The sequence below is a fragment of the Lonchura striata genome, chromosome 1 (genome assembly GCF_046129695.1).
Source record: "Lonchura striata isolate bLonStr1 chromosome 1, bLonStr1.mat, whole genome shotgun sequence".
Lineage (NCBI taxonomy): Eukaryota > Metazoa > Chordata > Aves > Passeriformes > Estrildidae > Lonchura > Lonchura striata.
Genome location: NC_134603.1, coordinates 1951918 through 1969606, shown reverse-complemented (window position 1 = coordinate 1969606; position 17689 = coordinate 1951918). Strand labels below are relative to the sequence as shown.

The following is a 17689-nucleotide window of genomic DNA, read 5'->3' as shown; positions in this document are numbered from 1 at the left end:
TGAGGTGCCCCCCCAGCCCAAACCATTCCAAGATTCCAAGTTCACCTCAAGCAAGACACGGCCGGAACCACCCGACCCGGCAAGCACTGAATTATTTAAGGAACAAACACAACACAAATAAAGAAAAGCCCCTGGAGAATCTCCCTCCTGCTTTCCCCATCTCCTGCTTCCAGCCAGCTGTGACCGTGCCGAAGCAATCCCGGAGCAGTCCTGCCTGGAAGGGGACATTCCAGAGGTGGAAAAGACACGGAGGAGCCTCTTTGTAATATTCCATGATCCCCCCTCGGGCGAGGCGCAGAGCCGGCGCTGCTGAACGCTGCACTTTTGGATTCAATTAAAGTGATTATCTGTTGTGCCAAATAAATTGTGTCCAGCATCTATCCTGCAGGATTTTACACCTCCAGCCTCATTATTCCCTAACTGTTTCCTCCTGTTTATGCTCTCTCCAATTAAATTGCTGATAATATGAGCCAAAATAAAAAACGAGCGCACCTTGTCCGGAGAAAATTGATTCCCTTTTTTTCTTGCACCGGGCGATTGCCAGGTTTTATATACTCTGTTCCTGGCGATCATTAGTAATTCAATTTTCTTTTTATTAGCCCCCTTATCTGCTGAGCAATATAGTGGCAGAGCTGACCTCTTTCGCACGGGTAAATGTTTAAAATCTTTTCCCTGATTAATTTTGCCAGTTAAGGAAAAGAGGAGAAATGATCCGGCTCTTTGCCATCACAATGAATAAAGCTTAATGTTGATTGTGATGGAATTTCTAATGCCAAGGAAATTGATTGAACGCAGCAATTACCCCGCAATAGGAACTCCAGGGAAATGGGATGGTTTTCTCCCCGGCCGTAGCCTTTTGGTTATTTAAAACAATCCAATTTGCAAGGATAATTATATATTAGTGTTTTATCTGCCACCGGGAATGAACATGGGAATTTTGATACTGGCCCGGCATTAGCAGGTTATTGCTGCAAATTACTCCAGATCTGCTTTCTTTCACATAAAGACGAAATTAGGCCATCAATAACCAGAAAAAGGTGGACTGAGGAGATGGGAGAGGCACGAGTGCCCTCTGCAGGGCTGTGTGTGCTTCCCAAAATCCCGAATTCTCCTGGAAAAGCCCCCGATTCTCCTGCAAAAATCCCAATTTTCCCACATGTACCACGCAGCCGTCACTCCCATTCTCCTTGTCCGTACATCGGCCACAGCTCTGATGTTAAAATGAACTAAAGAAAAGTCAAGAAATCTTCTTTTGAAGCACTTATTCCTAGTTTTTTTCCAAGGAAAAAATCCAGGAAATAAGAAATGATAGTTTGGATGGTCAACCACAAGGAATGGTGAGTAAAAGTTCACAACTACCAGAACTCACTTGTCTGTCGTCAAAAAATAGGTTGGGAATAAGCCTCATCCTGCAAGAAATCCCAGATAAATACAGGAAAAAGCTGTTGGGAAAGCGTGGGACACCCATATCCTCTGGCATGGGACTTTTAGGATGGGAAAAGCAGGAATATCCCGCTGTTATCACACCTGGATCACTCAAACCTCACTTAGAAGTTGGCGTTTTCCCTCAAAACTGGTGAGAAAAAGATGCCATCCCAGAACTTTTGGGAATATTCCATCTTCAGTTTGGAGACAGCGGATGAAGGATTCCCAAGGAGATGGGACAGGATGTGGATTAAAAGCTCATTTGGCATTTCAACTAGCTGGGAGAGCTGGGAATGTCCAGCCTGGAGAAGGGAAGAATCCAGGGAGAGCTCAGAGCCCTTTCCAGTGCCTGAAGGGATCCAGGAGAGCTGGAAAGGGACTTGGGACAAGGGATGCAGTCACAGGGAATGGCACGCCCCTGCCAGAGGGCAGGGATAAATGGAATTTGGGAAGGAATTCCTCCCTGTGAGACTGGGAAGGTGCTGGGATGAAATTCCCAGAGAAGCTGTGGCTGCCCCGTCCCTGGAAGTGTCCATGGCCAGCTCAGATGGAGCTTGGAGCAATCTGGGATTGTGGAAGGTGTCCCTGCCCATGGTGGGGACTGGAATTCCATGATCTCCATGGTCCCTTCCCACCCAAACCATCCCATGATTTTATCCAACACAGTGGCACCCAAGGCCTTGATGATCCTTGTTGGTGTTCCAGCTTTTCCCTGGATAAGGAGAGAAACAACCACAACTTTTTATCCCTCTTCCATCACATCCCTGAGCATCCCAGAGGTGAGGGGGGCAGCCTGACCTGGAACTTTCTCCCTGCTCCACCATCCCATTGGAAAAACTTCCATTTGGGACACACTCCCATATCTGAGCTGTTATTAAACATCCCATTTAATCAAGTATTTCGGAATTAATCACAAAGAGCTGCAGGTGGATCTCTCATGGAACAGCCCAAGTAATCCCAAGAAAATTCCTACCAATCCGCCACTTTCCATTGGCTCTCTGATCCCTAAATAAAAGCAATTCCCATCGAGGGAAGTGGGCAGAGCATTGGAAAACACCAATCCCATTTCAAGACTCAGCAACTTCTGGGAGAGCTTCCCTACCGATGAGACCAAACAGATCCATTTGGGCCCAAGAAGGGAATTGGAAAGCCAGGAGACAGGCCAGCACCTGGGAAAAGCAGGAGCAATGTCTTTGTACAGCTCACAGAGCTCTGTCCCAGATCCCAAAATCCCGTGGAACAGGACAAACAGGACACCAGCCAGGCTGTGTCACCACAGGCCCCACATCCGTGGAGGGACTGATCCAGCTTTTCCAGCCACGCTGCCATGCAGGAATTTGGGAGCATTCCTCCCCTCTGGCTTTCCCTCCAGAAATGGATCCACCTCCCTGCTCCATTCCTGCCCCGCTCTGCTCCCAGTGTATCCCAGTAACCCCGTTTACTTCCCTCACACCTGCCCAAGGGGAAATGGAAAAGACTGGAAATTCCACCACTTTGTGGTGATTAATATCCACAATATTTTGGCTGGGATTAATAGCCACACTTTGCCCCAAAAGAAACCAAAACAACCTTCCCAAAACCTCTTGGATAATGTGGGAGCCAGGAATTGAATCCACAAGACTTCACTTATTCCCAGCTCCCTGTGGAACCAGAAGACACCCCATCCATAATTATACACTTACAGGGAACATGGGAGTTGTCCTAATCCCTGTGAGCACCCAAGACTTCCCAACTTGGAAATACCCCTGCCCCATCCACCACCTGGAGGGAAAAAAACCCCATAGGAGTTCCTGGAGCACACAGAGGAACAGCCCTGGAATAATTCCACAGCTTTCCAAACCTAGAGTTTTAAGAATATTCCAACACATAAAGCTGCAAATCCTCTGCCTGGGATTGAAGCTCTCCAAGAAAAATCTTGAAGTACAAAAGGATTCAAATCCAGAAAGTCAATTTTAATCAAAGGGAGCAAATCCAAAATTCACTGAGGGAATTTTTCGAGGCAAACCAGGCTCTTCCTGAATTTCTCTGCAAAGGAGAAGGTGCCACACAGAGAAGCATCTGCCAGGAAATTGGATCCACTTTTGGAGGGGGCAATGAACTCCCTGCTCTCCCAAGGTCACTTCCAGCCCTATTCCCTTTTTTTTTCTTCCAACATTTTCATTTGCCAATTTCCCAAAGCCTGGAGCAAAACCACATTCCTGCTTTATTTTCTCATTCTTATCCAGTTAAAATGAAGATTAAGATTTTTTTCAGTGTGTGAACATTCCCTTCAATCAAGGAACTGGGATTCCAAACAAGCTGATATCACTGCCTCAATTCCCTCAATTCCCAAAGTTAAAATGCCATGGCAATCCCAAATTGCTCCGTGTCTCCAGAGCTTTCTGTCTTTTTATGGAATCATGGAATGATTTGGGTTGGAAGAACTCAAAGATCATGGAATTCCACACCCCTGCCATAGGCAGGGACACCTTCCACTATCCCAGGCTGCTCCAAGCCCCATCCCAGCTGGCCATGGTCACTTCCAGGGATCCAGGGACAGCCACAGCTTCTCTAGGAATTCCATTCCAGGACTTCAGCACCCTCCCAGGGAAGAATTCCTTCCCAATATCCCATCTAACCCTGCCCATTGGATGACAGTGGGAAACCATTCCCTGTGTCCTGGCACTCCATCCCTCATCCAGGAAAATTCAGCAACATTTCAACAGAGCTGTTTGAACACCAAATAATCCCAAATAACTGGAGACAAATCCCAGCTACATCTGACCCAAACCCCTCTCCCTGCTCCAGCAATTCCCACAGGGAATTTCATGGGGCCACGGGGAAAATGTGCCTCACATCCACCTGAAACAACTGAATCCCAGGCAGGGGAAGCCTTTTATCCATAAAAATACCCCGAGGGAACAGAAGAGCCACCAACATCCCAACAACATTCCAGACACTGAGCTCTGAGTTCTGCTCCAAGGTAGCAGGACACGGATGCAAATTCCCTGTTCCCAAACACGATGGATCCAGTATTCCACCATTACTGGCGTTTTATGCAAATTAGATCCAAAACTGGACACCACACTGGGATACAGCTGAGAGATTTGTGTATTCCTGCCTCTGCCAACTTCTTTCTTCTTGGAAAACCTCCCTGAAAATCCAGGGAAACCCCAGGAAAAGCAGGAAACATTTGTTTTTTGGTGGAGACGCCAAAAGGACCACACGGATATGGAGTCAAACTTCTCCTCAGTGTTTGCTCCAAGACCAACAACACCTCCAGGAGGACTCAACAACACATTCCCAAAGCCAAGAACCCTTGGAATGCCTGTTCCTACCTTCCTTGGCGGCCACCTGTGTCCTGGTCGCCGGCATCCGGCAGAGCCGGTGCTTGGAAATCTGCACCAGGCCCCGGGGCGAGGAGCGTTTCGCCGTCACCGAAGGTTTTCCCCGCGTGGAATTCCTCCTCCGGAGGTGGAAGCGGCTCTTCAGAGCTGTGGTGGGGGAGATGTTCTTCTTATCCGTGGGGGAACTGGGAAAAGGGAATGTCACACGGTTAGGAGGGAGCAGGGAAGTGGCCAAAATGCTCCTGGGTGTCCTTCAGGGCTCCAAAAGGAATCAAATCCCACCAGGATTCTCCTCTGGCTGAGGGGGGGAGGAGAAGCTCTGAAGAGAAAATTCCAAGGGAACGGGCAAATGTGAGGAATTCCTGGCAAGGAACAGATGGGGAATGAGGTGTTTGACAGCCAAACTTGCTCACTGCCTTCTGCTCAACAGATGTGAGGGATTGAATCATGGGATCATGGAATGGTTTAGGTTGGAAAGGATCTCTGAGATCTCCAAGCATTTCCCAGCAGTGCCAAGGCCACCACTGACCACATCCCCAAGTTCCACATCCACAGGGATCTTAAATCCCTCCAGGGATGGGGATTCCCAGTGCCTGACCACCACTTACACAAAGGAATGTTCCCAATATCCAAACTAAACCTCCCCTGGAGCAGTTTGAGGCTGTTTGCTCACACCCTGTCCCTGGGAGAACCTGATCTTTCCTGACTTCACCCACCTGCCAGGGAATTTAGGGAGCCAGGAAGTCCCCCCTCAGCCTCCTTTTCTCCAGGCTGAGCTCTCCCAGCTCCTTCAGCTGCTCCTGGTGCTCCAGACCCTTCCCCAGCTCCATTCCCGACTCTGGACATGCTCCAGCCCCTCAATATCCTCCCTCCAGGATTTGAGGAGCCTCAGCAGTGCCCAGCACAGGGGGACGATCCCTTCCCTGATTCTGCTGGAATTTACCAAGGTGTGGGAGGTCTCCCTGAACTGCCAAAAAAAATCCCAAACATTCCCAACTTCTCCAGGCTGCTGCAGAGTGATTTTCCCAGCACGATCCACCCACTGATGGTTTTCCAGGCAAAGCAGGAGGGCAAGGCAAGGATGGGAAGCACTGAAGGGAGGTGGGAAACGGAAGCAGGAATCAATACAACAGTTACGAGAATTTGGAATTAAATCAAGGAAAATGCAGCTTCCTTTGCTGAGTGAGAAAATGTCGGCGACCACAGGGATTCACAGGATCCAGCTCTGGATCACCCAGCATCAGGAGGACATGGAACTGCTGGAGTAAATCCAAAGGAGGCCATGGAGATGCTCCAAGGGATGGAGCCCCTCTGCTCTGGAGCCAGGCTGGGAGAGCTGGGAATGTCCAGCCTGGAGAAGAGAAGGATCCAGGGAGAGCTCAGACCCTGAAGGGGCTCCAGGAGAGCTGGAGAGGGATTTGGGACAAGGGATGGAGGGACAGGACACAGGGAATGGCTTCCCACTGCCAGAGGGCACGGAAAGATGGGATATTGGGAAGGAATTCTTCCCTGGGAGGGTGGTGAAGCCCTGGAATGGAATTCCCAGAGTAGCTGTGGCTGCCCCATCCCTGGAAGTGTCCAAGGCCAGGTTGGACAGGGCTTGGAGCAGCCTGGGATAGTGGAAGGTGTCCCAGTTCATAGCAAGGGTGTGGAATTCCACGATTTTTAAGGTCTTCCAACCCAAACCATCCCACGGTTCCACAAAACCTCCGGCACACAAAAACCCCCACCGGAATTTCCCCCCACAGCCACAACCTGACGTGAAACCCGGGGACACAAAATTCAAACCAACAACTTACCCCACATTCCCTTTCCTCTTGATGATTTTTGTCTGACTCTTCACTTTGTAACTGGACAGGGCAGCCTCTCCAAAGGATTTCATCCCACCGGGAACAACGGATGCCACGCACGGAGCCGGTGGGACAGAGACAGTTCGAGAGACGTTCAGGGCTGGAGTCTTCTTCTGGTCCTCAGATCTCCACTGGAATGCTGACTTGGAAGTGGAAGGCAAAGTCTGCAAGCTGGAGGCTTTCCACTTGTATTTACTGGGAGAAACCCCCAGCTTGGATTGCAATCCCAATTTCTTTATCTTCGTTCCCAAATCCGCCTTGGGGGAGATTTTAGCACCTTTGTCCGCTCCCCCAGCGCCCTTCTTGGAATTTTCGGCTCGAGGGCTCGCCCACCTCTTCACAATCCGAGAGCTTTTCCCAGGGTTTGCCACCCAGGTGTAGTTGTTTTTCCTGAATTTCTGAGATTTGCTGGAGACGGGTGCCGAGGCAGCTTTTTGGAGAGTGGGAGCTTTGGGAATTACGGGAAATCTGCTCTTCACCAGAGTCACCCCGGCCTGAGCAGGTCGAGAGAGCATCTCGGCATTCCCAAAGAGTTTGGGATGTAGGGAAGCATCCTGGACTTCCTCACCGCTTGGCTGCCGTGGAGAGAGTGGTTCTGCCTTGATCCGTACCGAGTGCTGGGCTGGCTCCCGACCTGGAAATTCCAAAGGATTTTGTGGCTCCGACTTCAGCGCCACGGCGCTTTCACTGGTGCTTCCAGAGGCGGAAAAGGAGCTCCCGGTTCCGATGCCGGGCAGGCAAACAGTCCTGGACGTGGAACTGAAGGAAATGGATAGGGAAGGTCTTCTCTCCTCTTCCTGGAGAAGAGATTTCTGGATATTCCCATCCGCCGAAGGAGCCACCGCCACTTCCCGCCTGGAAAACTCGCCGTAAGGACCCACGTTTTCCTGGCCAGCCCTCTGTGGCACCTGGATATCCACAACGATGTTCCCATCCGTGGTGAAATCCACGTGCCTCTCCGGGGACGATCCCGGTGCCTCAGGAGTCTGGCTGTCCCCAAGGCTCCCAAAACCTTGGGAAGTGCTGGAAGCACTTCCAACGTCGTAGCCCGATCCCGGCAGCCGGTTGTCCAGGGAGTATTTTTTCCTCCAGGAGTGAGTCTGGCTCGGGTGGAAATTCCTGGGAGGCTGCTGGGGGAACCTGGTGGAAAAGGCTCCTCTCCTGGTGTAGCCAGGCTGGCGGGGGTTGTTCCACCTGGGAGGAGCCGACGGCGCCGGACGTGGAACGTTCCCGTGCATGTTCCTGTGGCTGTTGATGAGACCTGAGGGAGAGAAGACAGAACATTAATTCCCTGATCCCGTGGGAATCCCACGGCAACACAGAGCTGCTCTTCTCGGCGCTGGAATTCCATCGTCGCTCGGGTTCGGGATGAGCCAGGGTGGAAGGAGAAGTCATGGAATCACAGTGTCCAGGAATGGTCTGGGTTGGAAAGGACCTTCAAGAACACCCGGTTCCACTTCCCTGCCAAAACCCTGGATTCCACAGGTTGCTCCGAGCCCCATCCAGTTCGGGCCTTGAACGCTCACAGGGATCCAGGAGCAGCCACAGCTTCTCTGGGAATTCCATCCCAGCCCCTCAGCACCCTCACAGGGAAGAATTCCTTCCTAATATCCCAACTACCCCTGCAACCGGCCTTGGGAAATCATTCCCTGTGTCCTGGCAGATCCTGAACTCCACCCTCCTGTCAGGGAATTATAGGGAGCCAGAAGATTCCCCCTGAGCCTCCTTTCCTCCAGGATGAGTCCCCCATCTCCCTCAGCTGCTCCTGGTGCTCCAGACGCTTCCCAAGTTCCCTTCCCAAGTTCCCTTCCTTAAAGCAGCAACATGGACACTCCAAGGCTTTGCCGTTGTGTCCCTCTGGAAGCCACCATCCCTGTTAATTCGGGAATTTCTGCCCCTGTCCAGCCTCAGCGCTTCGAAAAACCTGAAACCTGCGTTCCTGTGTTCCCGAAAACCTTTCCCATGAGTGATTCCCTAAGGAATTTGGGGCCTGGTGTTTCAGGCAGAGTGTTTTTTCCTTCACCGGGGTCACCAGGAGAGCTGAGCCAGCACATTCCTCATGGAAAAGCAAGGATTGTTTTCCTCCCTCTCATCATTCCCGCACGTAGGAGCTCCTGGAGAGGCAAATCCCAAGCTCTGAGTGGAAGTTGTGGCCTCGCCAACCAGGAAAATTTACTTTGTAGGACAAAAATAGGGGGGTTTGGTGCTAAAAGAAGCTCTGGTGCTTTCCAGAGCTTGGGAAGGGCACATGGATACACATCCCACCTCTGTGCTCCCAGCCCGGGGCTGTGGGACAGGGAAAAGCCCCTTCCCAAAGCCAGGAGAGTTCCAGATCCTGCCAAGAGTGGGAATTCCCTGGTGTGGGGATCCCAAAATCCCCCAGCACTCCATGGGCTCCGTTCCCTCCCTGCCTTGGCCCACTTGGCTTTCCTGGGTTTTTTTCCCTTTCCAGCTTTTCCCAGCACTCCCTGGATCACTTCCCTCTTCTCCCAAAACTCCTGAGTCCTCTCTTCTCCCCTTTTCCTCCCTTCTCCCAGCACTCTGGGATCTTCTCCATTCCCATCCCACTCACACTGCTCCCAATCCCATCCCAAAATCCAATGTCACAACCCCACCAAAGACTCCCCAGATCCCATCACAACCTTCCCAAAATTCCCTTAAAACACCGCACCGCCCCCCAAAATTCCCAGATTTCCCCTGATCCCTCCTCCAGGTCTGCTCACATTGCTCCCATTCCTGATATTCACGATTTTCCCCAATTCCCGCACCCTGGAGCGCTCAGATCTCCCGGCACAGCCTCCCCCATTCCCGATTTTTCCAATTTTCCCCAATTCCCGCACCCTGCAGCGCTCAGATCTCCCGGCACAGCCTCCCCCATTCCCGATTTTCCCGATTTTTCCCCAATTCCCGCACCCTGCAGCGCTCGGATCTCCCGGCACAGCCGCTCCTATTCCCGATTTTCCCCAATTCCCGCACCCTGGAGCGCTCGGATCTCCCGGCACAGCCTCCCCCATTCCCGATTTTTCCAATTTTCCCCAATTCCCGCACCCTGCAGCGCTCAGATCTCCCGGCACAGCCTCCTCCATTCCCGATATTCCCGATTTTCCCCCAATTCCCGCACCCTGGAGCGCTCGGATCTCCCGGCACAGCCTCCCCCATTCCCGATTTTCCCGATTTTCCCCAATTCCCGCACCCTGCAGCGCTCAGATCTCCCGGCACAGCCTCCCCCATTCCCGGTTTTCCCGATTTTCCCCAATTCCCGCACCCTGGAGCGCTCGGATCTCCCGGCATAGCCTCCCCCATTCCCGATTTTCCCCCAATTCCCGCACCCTGGAGCGCTCGGATCTCCCGGCACAGCCTCCCCCATTCCCGATTTTCCCGATTTTCCCCAATTCCCGCACCCTGCAGCGCTCGGATCTCCCGGCACAGCCTCCCCCATTCCCGATTTTCCCGATTTTTCCCCAATTCCCGCACCCTGCAGCGCTCGGATCTCCCGGCACAGCTTCCTCCATTCCCGATATTCCCGATTTTCCCCAATTCCCGCACCCTGCAGCGCTCAGATCTCCCGGCACAGCCTCCCCCATTCCCGATTTTCCCGATTTTCCCCAATTCCCGCACTCTGGAGCGCTCAGATCTCCCGGCACAGCCTCCCCCATTCCCGATTTTCCCGATTTTCCCCAATTCCCGCACCCTGGAGCGCTCAGATCTCCCGGCACAGCCTCCCCCATTCCCGATTTTCCCGATTTTTCCCCAATTCCCGCACCCTGCAGCGCTCGGATCTCCCGGCACAGCCTCCCCCATTCCCGATTTTCCCCAATTCCCGCACCCTGCAGCGCTCAGATCTCCCGGCACAGCCTCCCCCATTCCCGATTTTCCCCCAATTCCCGCACCCTGCAGCGCTCAGATCTCCCGGCACAGCCTCCCCCATTCCCGGTTTTCCCGATTTTCCCCAATTCCCGCACCCTGGAGCGCTCAGATCTCCCGGCACAGCTTCCTCCATTCCCGATATTCCCGATTTTCCCCAATTCCCGCACCCTGCAGCGCTCGGATCTCCCGGCACAGCCGCTCCCGTTCCTCCATTCCCGCAACGCTCCCTCACGGCCCCAGCGCCGCCGTGACGTCATCAACTGGCGCCGCCAACGGCCCCACGTGAGCGCTCCCGGGCGGTCACGTGACGCCCGCGGCCGTTGCCTGGCGACGGGGCCGGGGCAGCGCGGCCTAAGCCGGGCCTGAGCCTGGGACCGGGCCTGAGCCTGAGCCCGGGCCTAGCCCAGCCCGGCCGGGCTGTCCCCAGCCTGGGACAGTCGCCCCGTTGTCCCCTGTTCCCCTCTCAGCCTGGTCCAGCTGCCACCAGACCCTTCCCCCTGTTCCCATCTTAGTCTGCACCAGCTGTGCCTAACCGCTCCTCAGCCTGGACCACCGTGGCTCTTCTCGTCCCCAGCCTCTGTTCCTTCCACAGCCTCATCTGGCCATCTCCTGTCCTCATTCCAGCTGTCCCCATTTCTCCTGTCCCCATCCCAGCCTGCTCCAGTTGTCCCCATTTTTCTTGTCCCCATCCCAGCCTGGCACAGCTGTCCCCATTTCTCCTGTCCCCATCCCAGCCTGTTCCAGTTATCCCCATTTCTCCTGTCCCCATCCCAGCCTGGTCCAGTTATCCCCATTTCTCCTGTCCCCCATCCCAGCCTGGCCCAGTTATTTTCATTTCTCCTGTCCCCATCCCAGCCTGCTTCAGTTGTCCCCATTTCTCCTGTCCCCATCCCAGCTTGCTCCAGTTGTCCCCATTTTTCTTGTCCCCATCCTAGCCTGTTCCAGTTATCCCCATTTCCTCTGTCCCCATCCCAGCTTGCTCCAGCTGTCCCCATTTCTCCTGTCCCCATCCCTGCCTGGATCTTCCAGCTGTCCCCATTTCTCCAGTCCCCATCCCTGCCTGGTTCTTCCAGCTGTCCTCACCCACAAATTGAGCCAAAAAACGGGAATTATTCACAGTTCTGGACAGAAAAGGAGGAGCTGGTTTTTCCTTCTCCTGCCCTTGGTTATTTCTCCACCTCTCCCTGGTCCATTGGTTCCATGTTCAACTGGGTTGGGGTTTGGGTATTATTTTATCCCAAGTTTCTTCTTCCCTCCTTTCCCCATATCTTCACTAAGGCTGCAATTACCGAGATGTGTGAAGCACAATTTATCTACTTGGAAACTGGAAATCTTGGAGCCAGGCTGGGAGAGCTTGGAATGTCCAGCCTGGAGAAGGGAAGGCTCCAGGGAGAGCTCAGAGCCCTTTCCAGTGCCTGAGGGGGCTCCAGGAGAGCTGGAGAGGGACTTGGGGAGATTTTCCTGCTGATCCAAAGGACAATCTCCAGCAAGGAAACGTTCATTCCACCCATCAACCTCGTGATTCCTTATTTCACACATTTTGGCTGTCATTTTTTAAATGTTTTGCAGGAAAACCAGTCCCAAAATTTCATATTTTCTGTGGAAGCAAAGAAAATCCTTGAGGTGCTGATTTTCCAAATTATTTTGTTCTTCCCCAAGCGAATAAAACCCGTAAACAAAGAGCAGCAGAGCCCCAAGTGTGCAAAGCAGATAAAACTCCAGCCTAAAATTATCCAGGAAACAAAAAGCTGAGCCAAGGAGCTGGAACAACACAACACCAGGATGGAACCTTTGGAAAAGCAACCCATCATCAATCTCAAATCCTTTAAAACAAATGCTGTCCCTTGGGATATTTCACTTCCCAATGCAGCCAGGGAGTTCTGCCTGTCCCAGCTCTGATCAAATCACATCTCTGGGACGAGCTCACAATTTCCCTGCTTGGAAAGGGAGATTGAGTAAATTATTTTTGGTGCTTTGTGGCATTTTTATGTGGAATATGGGAAGAACAAGCTTGTTGGGATAAAATATTTTGGGAGAAAAGGCTTCAAAATACAAAGAATGTATGGAGTCTGACCCTAAAAACTGCTAAAAAAATGCCCCAAACCCTCTCTTTTTTCCAAGTCTTGCACACATGGGAACAGGCTGGGAACCAGGCAGACAGGAATGAGAGATCTCCTCCCTTTGGGTGGCCTCAGAGCGGCTTCAACTGATCCCAAATCCCACCCAGAGTTTCATAATGGCTTTAAACTGACAGGAATTGGCACTTGTGCCCAAAAAAATCCTCCTCCACTCCCAGCTGCTCCTTCCCTCCCTCGTGCTGGCACAGGGAGTCGAGCGCTTTGCATAAATGAGCTCAGAACGAGCTGCTCTGAATTGAAATTAATTCAGCACACGTGGAAGAAAAGCTCCTTTTTAAACCCAGGGAAGCCGTGGATCCACCGCTCCCACAAAACCCAACCTCGGGAAAAGGCAACCTCAAAGCTGTTTTACCAATTTACACCAACATTTGTGAGGAGAAAATGAAAAGTTTGGAGGATCTTGGACCGCTTGGGGTCATTCTCGGATGTTTTCCATCGGGAGAGCTTTGGGATGGGGAAGTTTTCCAGGAATGGAGAAGCAGCATTTTAAGCATGAATTGGATCTTCTCCAGGGAATTGAGAGGAGCATCCTGCCTCGGGACAAGCAGCTGGCAGAAACCTCCCCTGGGATTTGTGCAGAGGGCAAAGGACAGACGAGGATGTTAAAATATTAAAATAAACCTTTCTTTTTCTTCTGGCTTTCCAGCGCATTCCTGTCACAAGCAACATATCCAAAAAGAATTCATGGCACTTTCAATTCACAGCACAAAGTTTCTATGACACTTTGTAAGTCTAATTTAATTTTTTTTAAAGAGGAAAAAAAAAAAAAACCAGCAAGTGGAAGATTTTAAGTGTGAGTAAACATCCCAGGGAAGGGAACACATGAAAGAGGAATTAAATTGTCACGTTCAGCCCAAAAATAAATCCTTTCAATGTCCTAAAACATCATCCCAGTGCAGACCCAGTGACAAGTGTGCCAGAGGATCCCTGGATCCTGGAACACCCAGTTCTGCCAGGGATCCATTTGCAGGAGCAGCACGTGTGGGACCTCACGGAATCATGGAATGATTGGATTGGAAAGGACCTTCAAAGTCATGGAATTCCACCCCCCACCTGGGCAGGGACACTTTCCACTATCCCAGGTTGCTCCAAGCCCTGTCCAACCTGGCCTGAAACAATTCCAGGGATGGGGCAGCCACAGCTTCTCTGGAATGTCTTCCAGCACTTGTGAGTCTCTGGGATTGTTGTGTCAAGGTTTCAGGGAGATGCCTTACTTAAAGTGTAAAAAAATGGGAGAGAACGCAGGAGGAAGTGGAAAATCAAGAGTGAAGGCTTAAAACCTGTGTAGTTCCAAGGTCAGTGGTTGTTCCCTGCAGCCTTTTCCTGAAGGATTGGGAAGAGTCTGGAGGTGAGTGACCCATTCCCTCCTGTGCCAGCACCATCCATGGCACAGACCCATGGGATGAGTCCTGGCTGCAAGACTTTTCCTTTTTTTCCTTTTCCTTTTCCTTTTTTTCCTTTTCCTTTTCCTTTTCCTTTTCCTTTTCCTTTTCCTTTTCCTTTTCCTTTTCTTTTTCCTTTTCCTTCTTCTCCTTCTCCTTCTCCTTCTCCTTCTCCTTCTCCTTCTCCTTCTCCTTCTCCTTCTCCTTCTCCTTCTCCTTCTCCTTCTCCTTCTCCTTCTCCTTCTCCTTCTCCTCCTCCTCCTCCTCCTTCTCCTCCTTCTCCTCCTTCTCCTCCTTCTCCTCCTTCTCCTCCTTCTCCTCCTTCTCTTCCTTCTCTTCCTTCTCCTCCTTCTCTTCCTTCTCTTCCCCTCTGTCCTTCTCCTTTTTATTTCTCCTTCTCATTTTTCTCTCCTCCTCTTCCTCCCCACCCTCCTTCTCCTTCTCTTTTTCTTTGTCTCCTTCTCCTTCCCCTTCTCCCCTTTTTTTCTTCTCAACATTTCCAGGGATGGGACATCCACAACTTCCCTGAGCAGCCCAAACCAGCATCTCACCATCCTCATAGTGAAAAATTCCTTCTTTTTCTCCAGCCTAAAGCTCTCCCCTTTCTGTTTAAATCCATCTCCCCTCACCCTGTCACTCCAGGCCCTACTAAAAACCCTTCTTCCCATTCCTACAGAAATCCATGGACACAGCCCCAGCTCCGAGAGGAACTCAGCAGTTATTTACCACTGAAGAAATCTGCTTCTTCTCCAAAATGTTTCTCCTATTTTAACTCCAATGAGGGGAAAAAAAAGTGTGCTTCCCAAGGGCAAACAAACACTCAACTCACATTTTTTTGCTGATAACAGCAAGACTCCAGAGCAGGGCTCAAGGGAAAGAGATTTCTTCTGGGTTAGTTGGAAAACAGAGAGGAAAATGTCAGGAATGGGAGAAGAAAAGGCTGCAGGATCCTAAAGGAAAAGCTGCTGTCATTTATCGAGTGGGTGTTGGTTTTTTGTTTGGTCTGGTTTTTGGGGATGGCTCTTGCCTCTGGTGGCACTGCCAGGGCAGGAGCTGCACACGGACCTGAATCCACGTGTTTGGGAAAGGGAGAAACCAGAGGGGCGATCTCTGTGCTTCCACGTCATTGTCATTCCCAGTAGGAATTATTTTCCAAGGTATTTCAAGCGGGGATGGAGAGCAAATCCTCTTCTTTCTCTTCTGTGCTCACCCACTGAATTCAGGATGGCTCATTTGGCAATTCCATGGAGGCAGAAGGAAAAACCATGGATCAAAAACCTCAGCTACAAATCATTTAACCCAAAAATGTCCTAAATCCTCTGGTACTCTGGGAATGGGATCATGGGGGCTGTGAGATCCCACAGCAAAATGAGTTTCCTTTACAGGACCCAGCTCTGGGATCCCCAACAGCAGAAGGACATGGAGATGCTGAAGCAGATCTAGAGGAAGCCATGGAAATGCTCCAAGGGCTGGAGCCAGGCTGGGAGAGCTGGGAATGTCCAGCCTGGAGAAGAGAAGGATCCAGGGAGACCTCAGAGCCCTTCCAGTGCCTGAAGGAGCTCCAGGAGAGCTGGAGAGGGAATTTGGGAAAAGGGGTAGAGGGACAGGACACAGGGAATGGCTTCCCACTGCCAGAGGGCAGGGATGGATGGGATTTGGGAAGAAATTCCTCCCTGTGAGGGTGCTGAGGTGCTGGAATGGAATTCCCAGAGAGGCTGTAGCTGCTCCTGGATCCCTGGCAGTGTCCAAGGCCAGGTTGGACAGGGCTTGGAGCAACCTGGGACAGTGGAAGGTGTCCCTGCCCACGTCAGGGGGTGGAACTGGATGAATTTGAGGGTCCCTTCCAACCCAGGCCATTCCACGATTCTGACATGACTCCACCATATCCTGGCAATGGAAATGTGGCTTTTCCCTTGCCAGTTCCAAGGGATAGAATCAATCCACCAGGAAACCGTGGCAGAATTCCCAAAAATATTTGTTCATGTGAAAACACCCATATTGATCCAGCCTCAGCTGTGAAGGGGAGAGGACTTTGCTCCACGACCGCTTGGGCCTTGGACTTTCCTTGCTTGGAAAGGTTGAGAAAGAAATCCATACACTGCCAGTTGTAAATATTTGGATTGGGAATATGGCTTGGATGTCCAGCAGAGCTCTTCCAGGAGCGTGAGGCCATCCAGGGATCTGCTTCTATCCCAATTTAAAGCTGCCCTTGCAAAATTCCCACCTTGCGGGACCTGCCGCTCCAGTGTTCCTGTCAAAAAAAAAAAAAAAAAAAAAAAAAAAAAAAAAAAAAATTGCAAATCCTTTTGGATTCAGGAAATTTCACCAAAGCACCAAAGAGAGGGGAAACAAACTTCCTGACGATCTGAGCCGTGGCTTTTGCTGGAAAAGCTGAGGGGAAAGCAGCATCCGACATTCCTTTGCAAGACCTGGATGAGAGGGAAGGATGTTCAGGATGAAGGGGGTGAATTTTTGAGACCTTTTTGGTTTTTTGCTTTTTTTTTTTTTTAACTTGATTCCTCTCCCAGCTGGATCTCTGGAGTCCTGTGGGCCGCACCACTCAGCAAAACAGAGGTCGATGCACATCCGAAAGTCACAGAGGGAATTCAGCTTTGTCCCAGTGCTTCCCCTGACCTGCACAGATGAATCACATCCAGGTTTTTAAGAAGATCCATGAATTTTGGGTGCTCAGCAGCACCAGTCTGGGGGCACACCACTATTCCTGGGGGCCACATGGAGACTCCAGCTCCTCTGCCCCTTCCAGCCTCCGTAGGGGGCTTTGCTCTGGAACTCCTTTCTTCAAGCTTTGCTCCAGAGAGGCTAAAATTAATCCAGTGATTCCATTGCTGACTGAAAACAGAGCATTCCTTCTCCACCCACGTGCTTTGGATGGACATCAGAAGCCAAACCCCGGCTGCTCAGCCCCATGTGGAAAAACAATCTTCTATTCTGATCCTCCATCCAGCGCAGCTCGCTCCGGTCGGGATGTTCAGTTCCCAGCCCGGTGTTCAGGAGGCTCTGAAATGGGATTTGCCTGGAAATGGAAAACATAAACACAAGCAGCTTATTGCCCTGAACAAAAGCTTATTCTGCTCCAGAGAACTGTGGGGGGGGAAACAGAAGTTAATTCATGGATAAAGCAAGGCAAATAAAATCCCGTCACGATCTCCTTTCCACCCTGTATAAATCCTTTGGGAAAGTGGGGATTTGCAGGCAGCCAGTGGAAAGATGGAGATCTTTCTCTGTAACTCCAACCCTCATGGGGGTAAAATCCTAAATATCCCAGTCCTCACCGAGGCACTGCCAGGCGGTGCAAACCTGCTCCATGGCCGTCCGGCCCCGCTGGAGTCATGGAATCACAAAACAATTTGGATTGGAAGGGATTTTCGAAGGGCATCCAGCTCCAAACCCCTGCCACAGGCAGGGACACCTTCCACTATCCCAGGTTGCTCCAAGCCCCACCTAAACTGGCCTTGGACACTTCCAGGGATCCAGGAGCAGTTACAGCTACTCTGGGAATTCCATTCCAGCACCTCATCACCCTCACAGGGAGGAATTCCTTCCCAATATCCCATCCATCCCTGCCCTCTGGCAGTGGGAAGCCATTCCCTGTGTCCTGTCCCTCCATCCCTTGTCCCAAATTCCCTCTCTAGCTCTCCTGGAGCCCCTTCAGGCACTGGAAGGGGTTTTGAGATCTCCCT

The 17689-nt window shown here is 51.5% G+C and overlaps 1 protein-coding gene across 1 annotated transcript in view; it reads right to left on the bottom strand.

Annotated features, from left to right (window-relative positions):
* Positions 1-10762, bottom strand: part of ZC3H3 (zinc finger CCCH-type containing 3) — a 127290-nt gene extending 116528 nt beyond the window's left edge. Inside the window, exons 1-3 of the mRNA XM_077781788.1 lie at positions 10636-10762; positions 6551-7862; positions 4743-4936 (exon numbers count right to left, since the gene is read on the bottom strand). Of these exons, the coding sequence (XP_077637914.1) occupies positions 4743-4936; positions 6551-7862; positions 10636-10681 (1552 nt within the window). The 5' untranslated portion in view covers positions 10682-10762. The remainder of the gene's footprint in view (positions 1-4742; positions 4937-6550; positions 7863-10635) is intronic.
* Positions 10763-17689: the final 6927 nt, after the last annotated feature.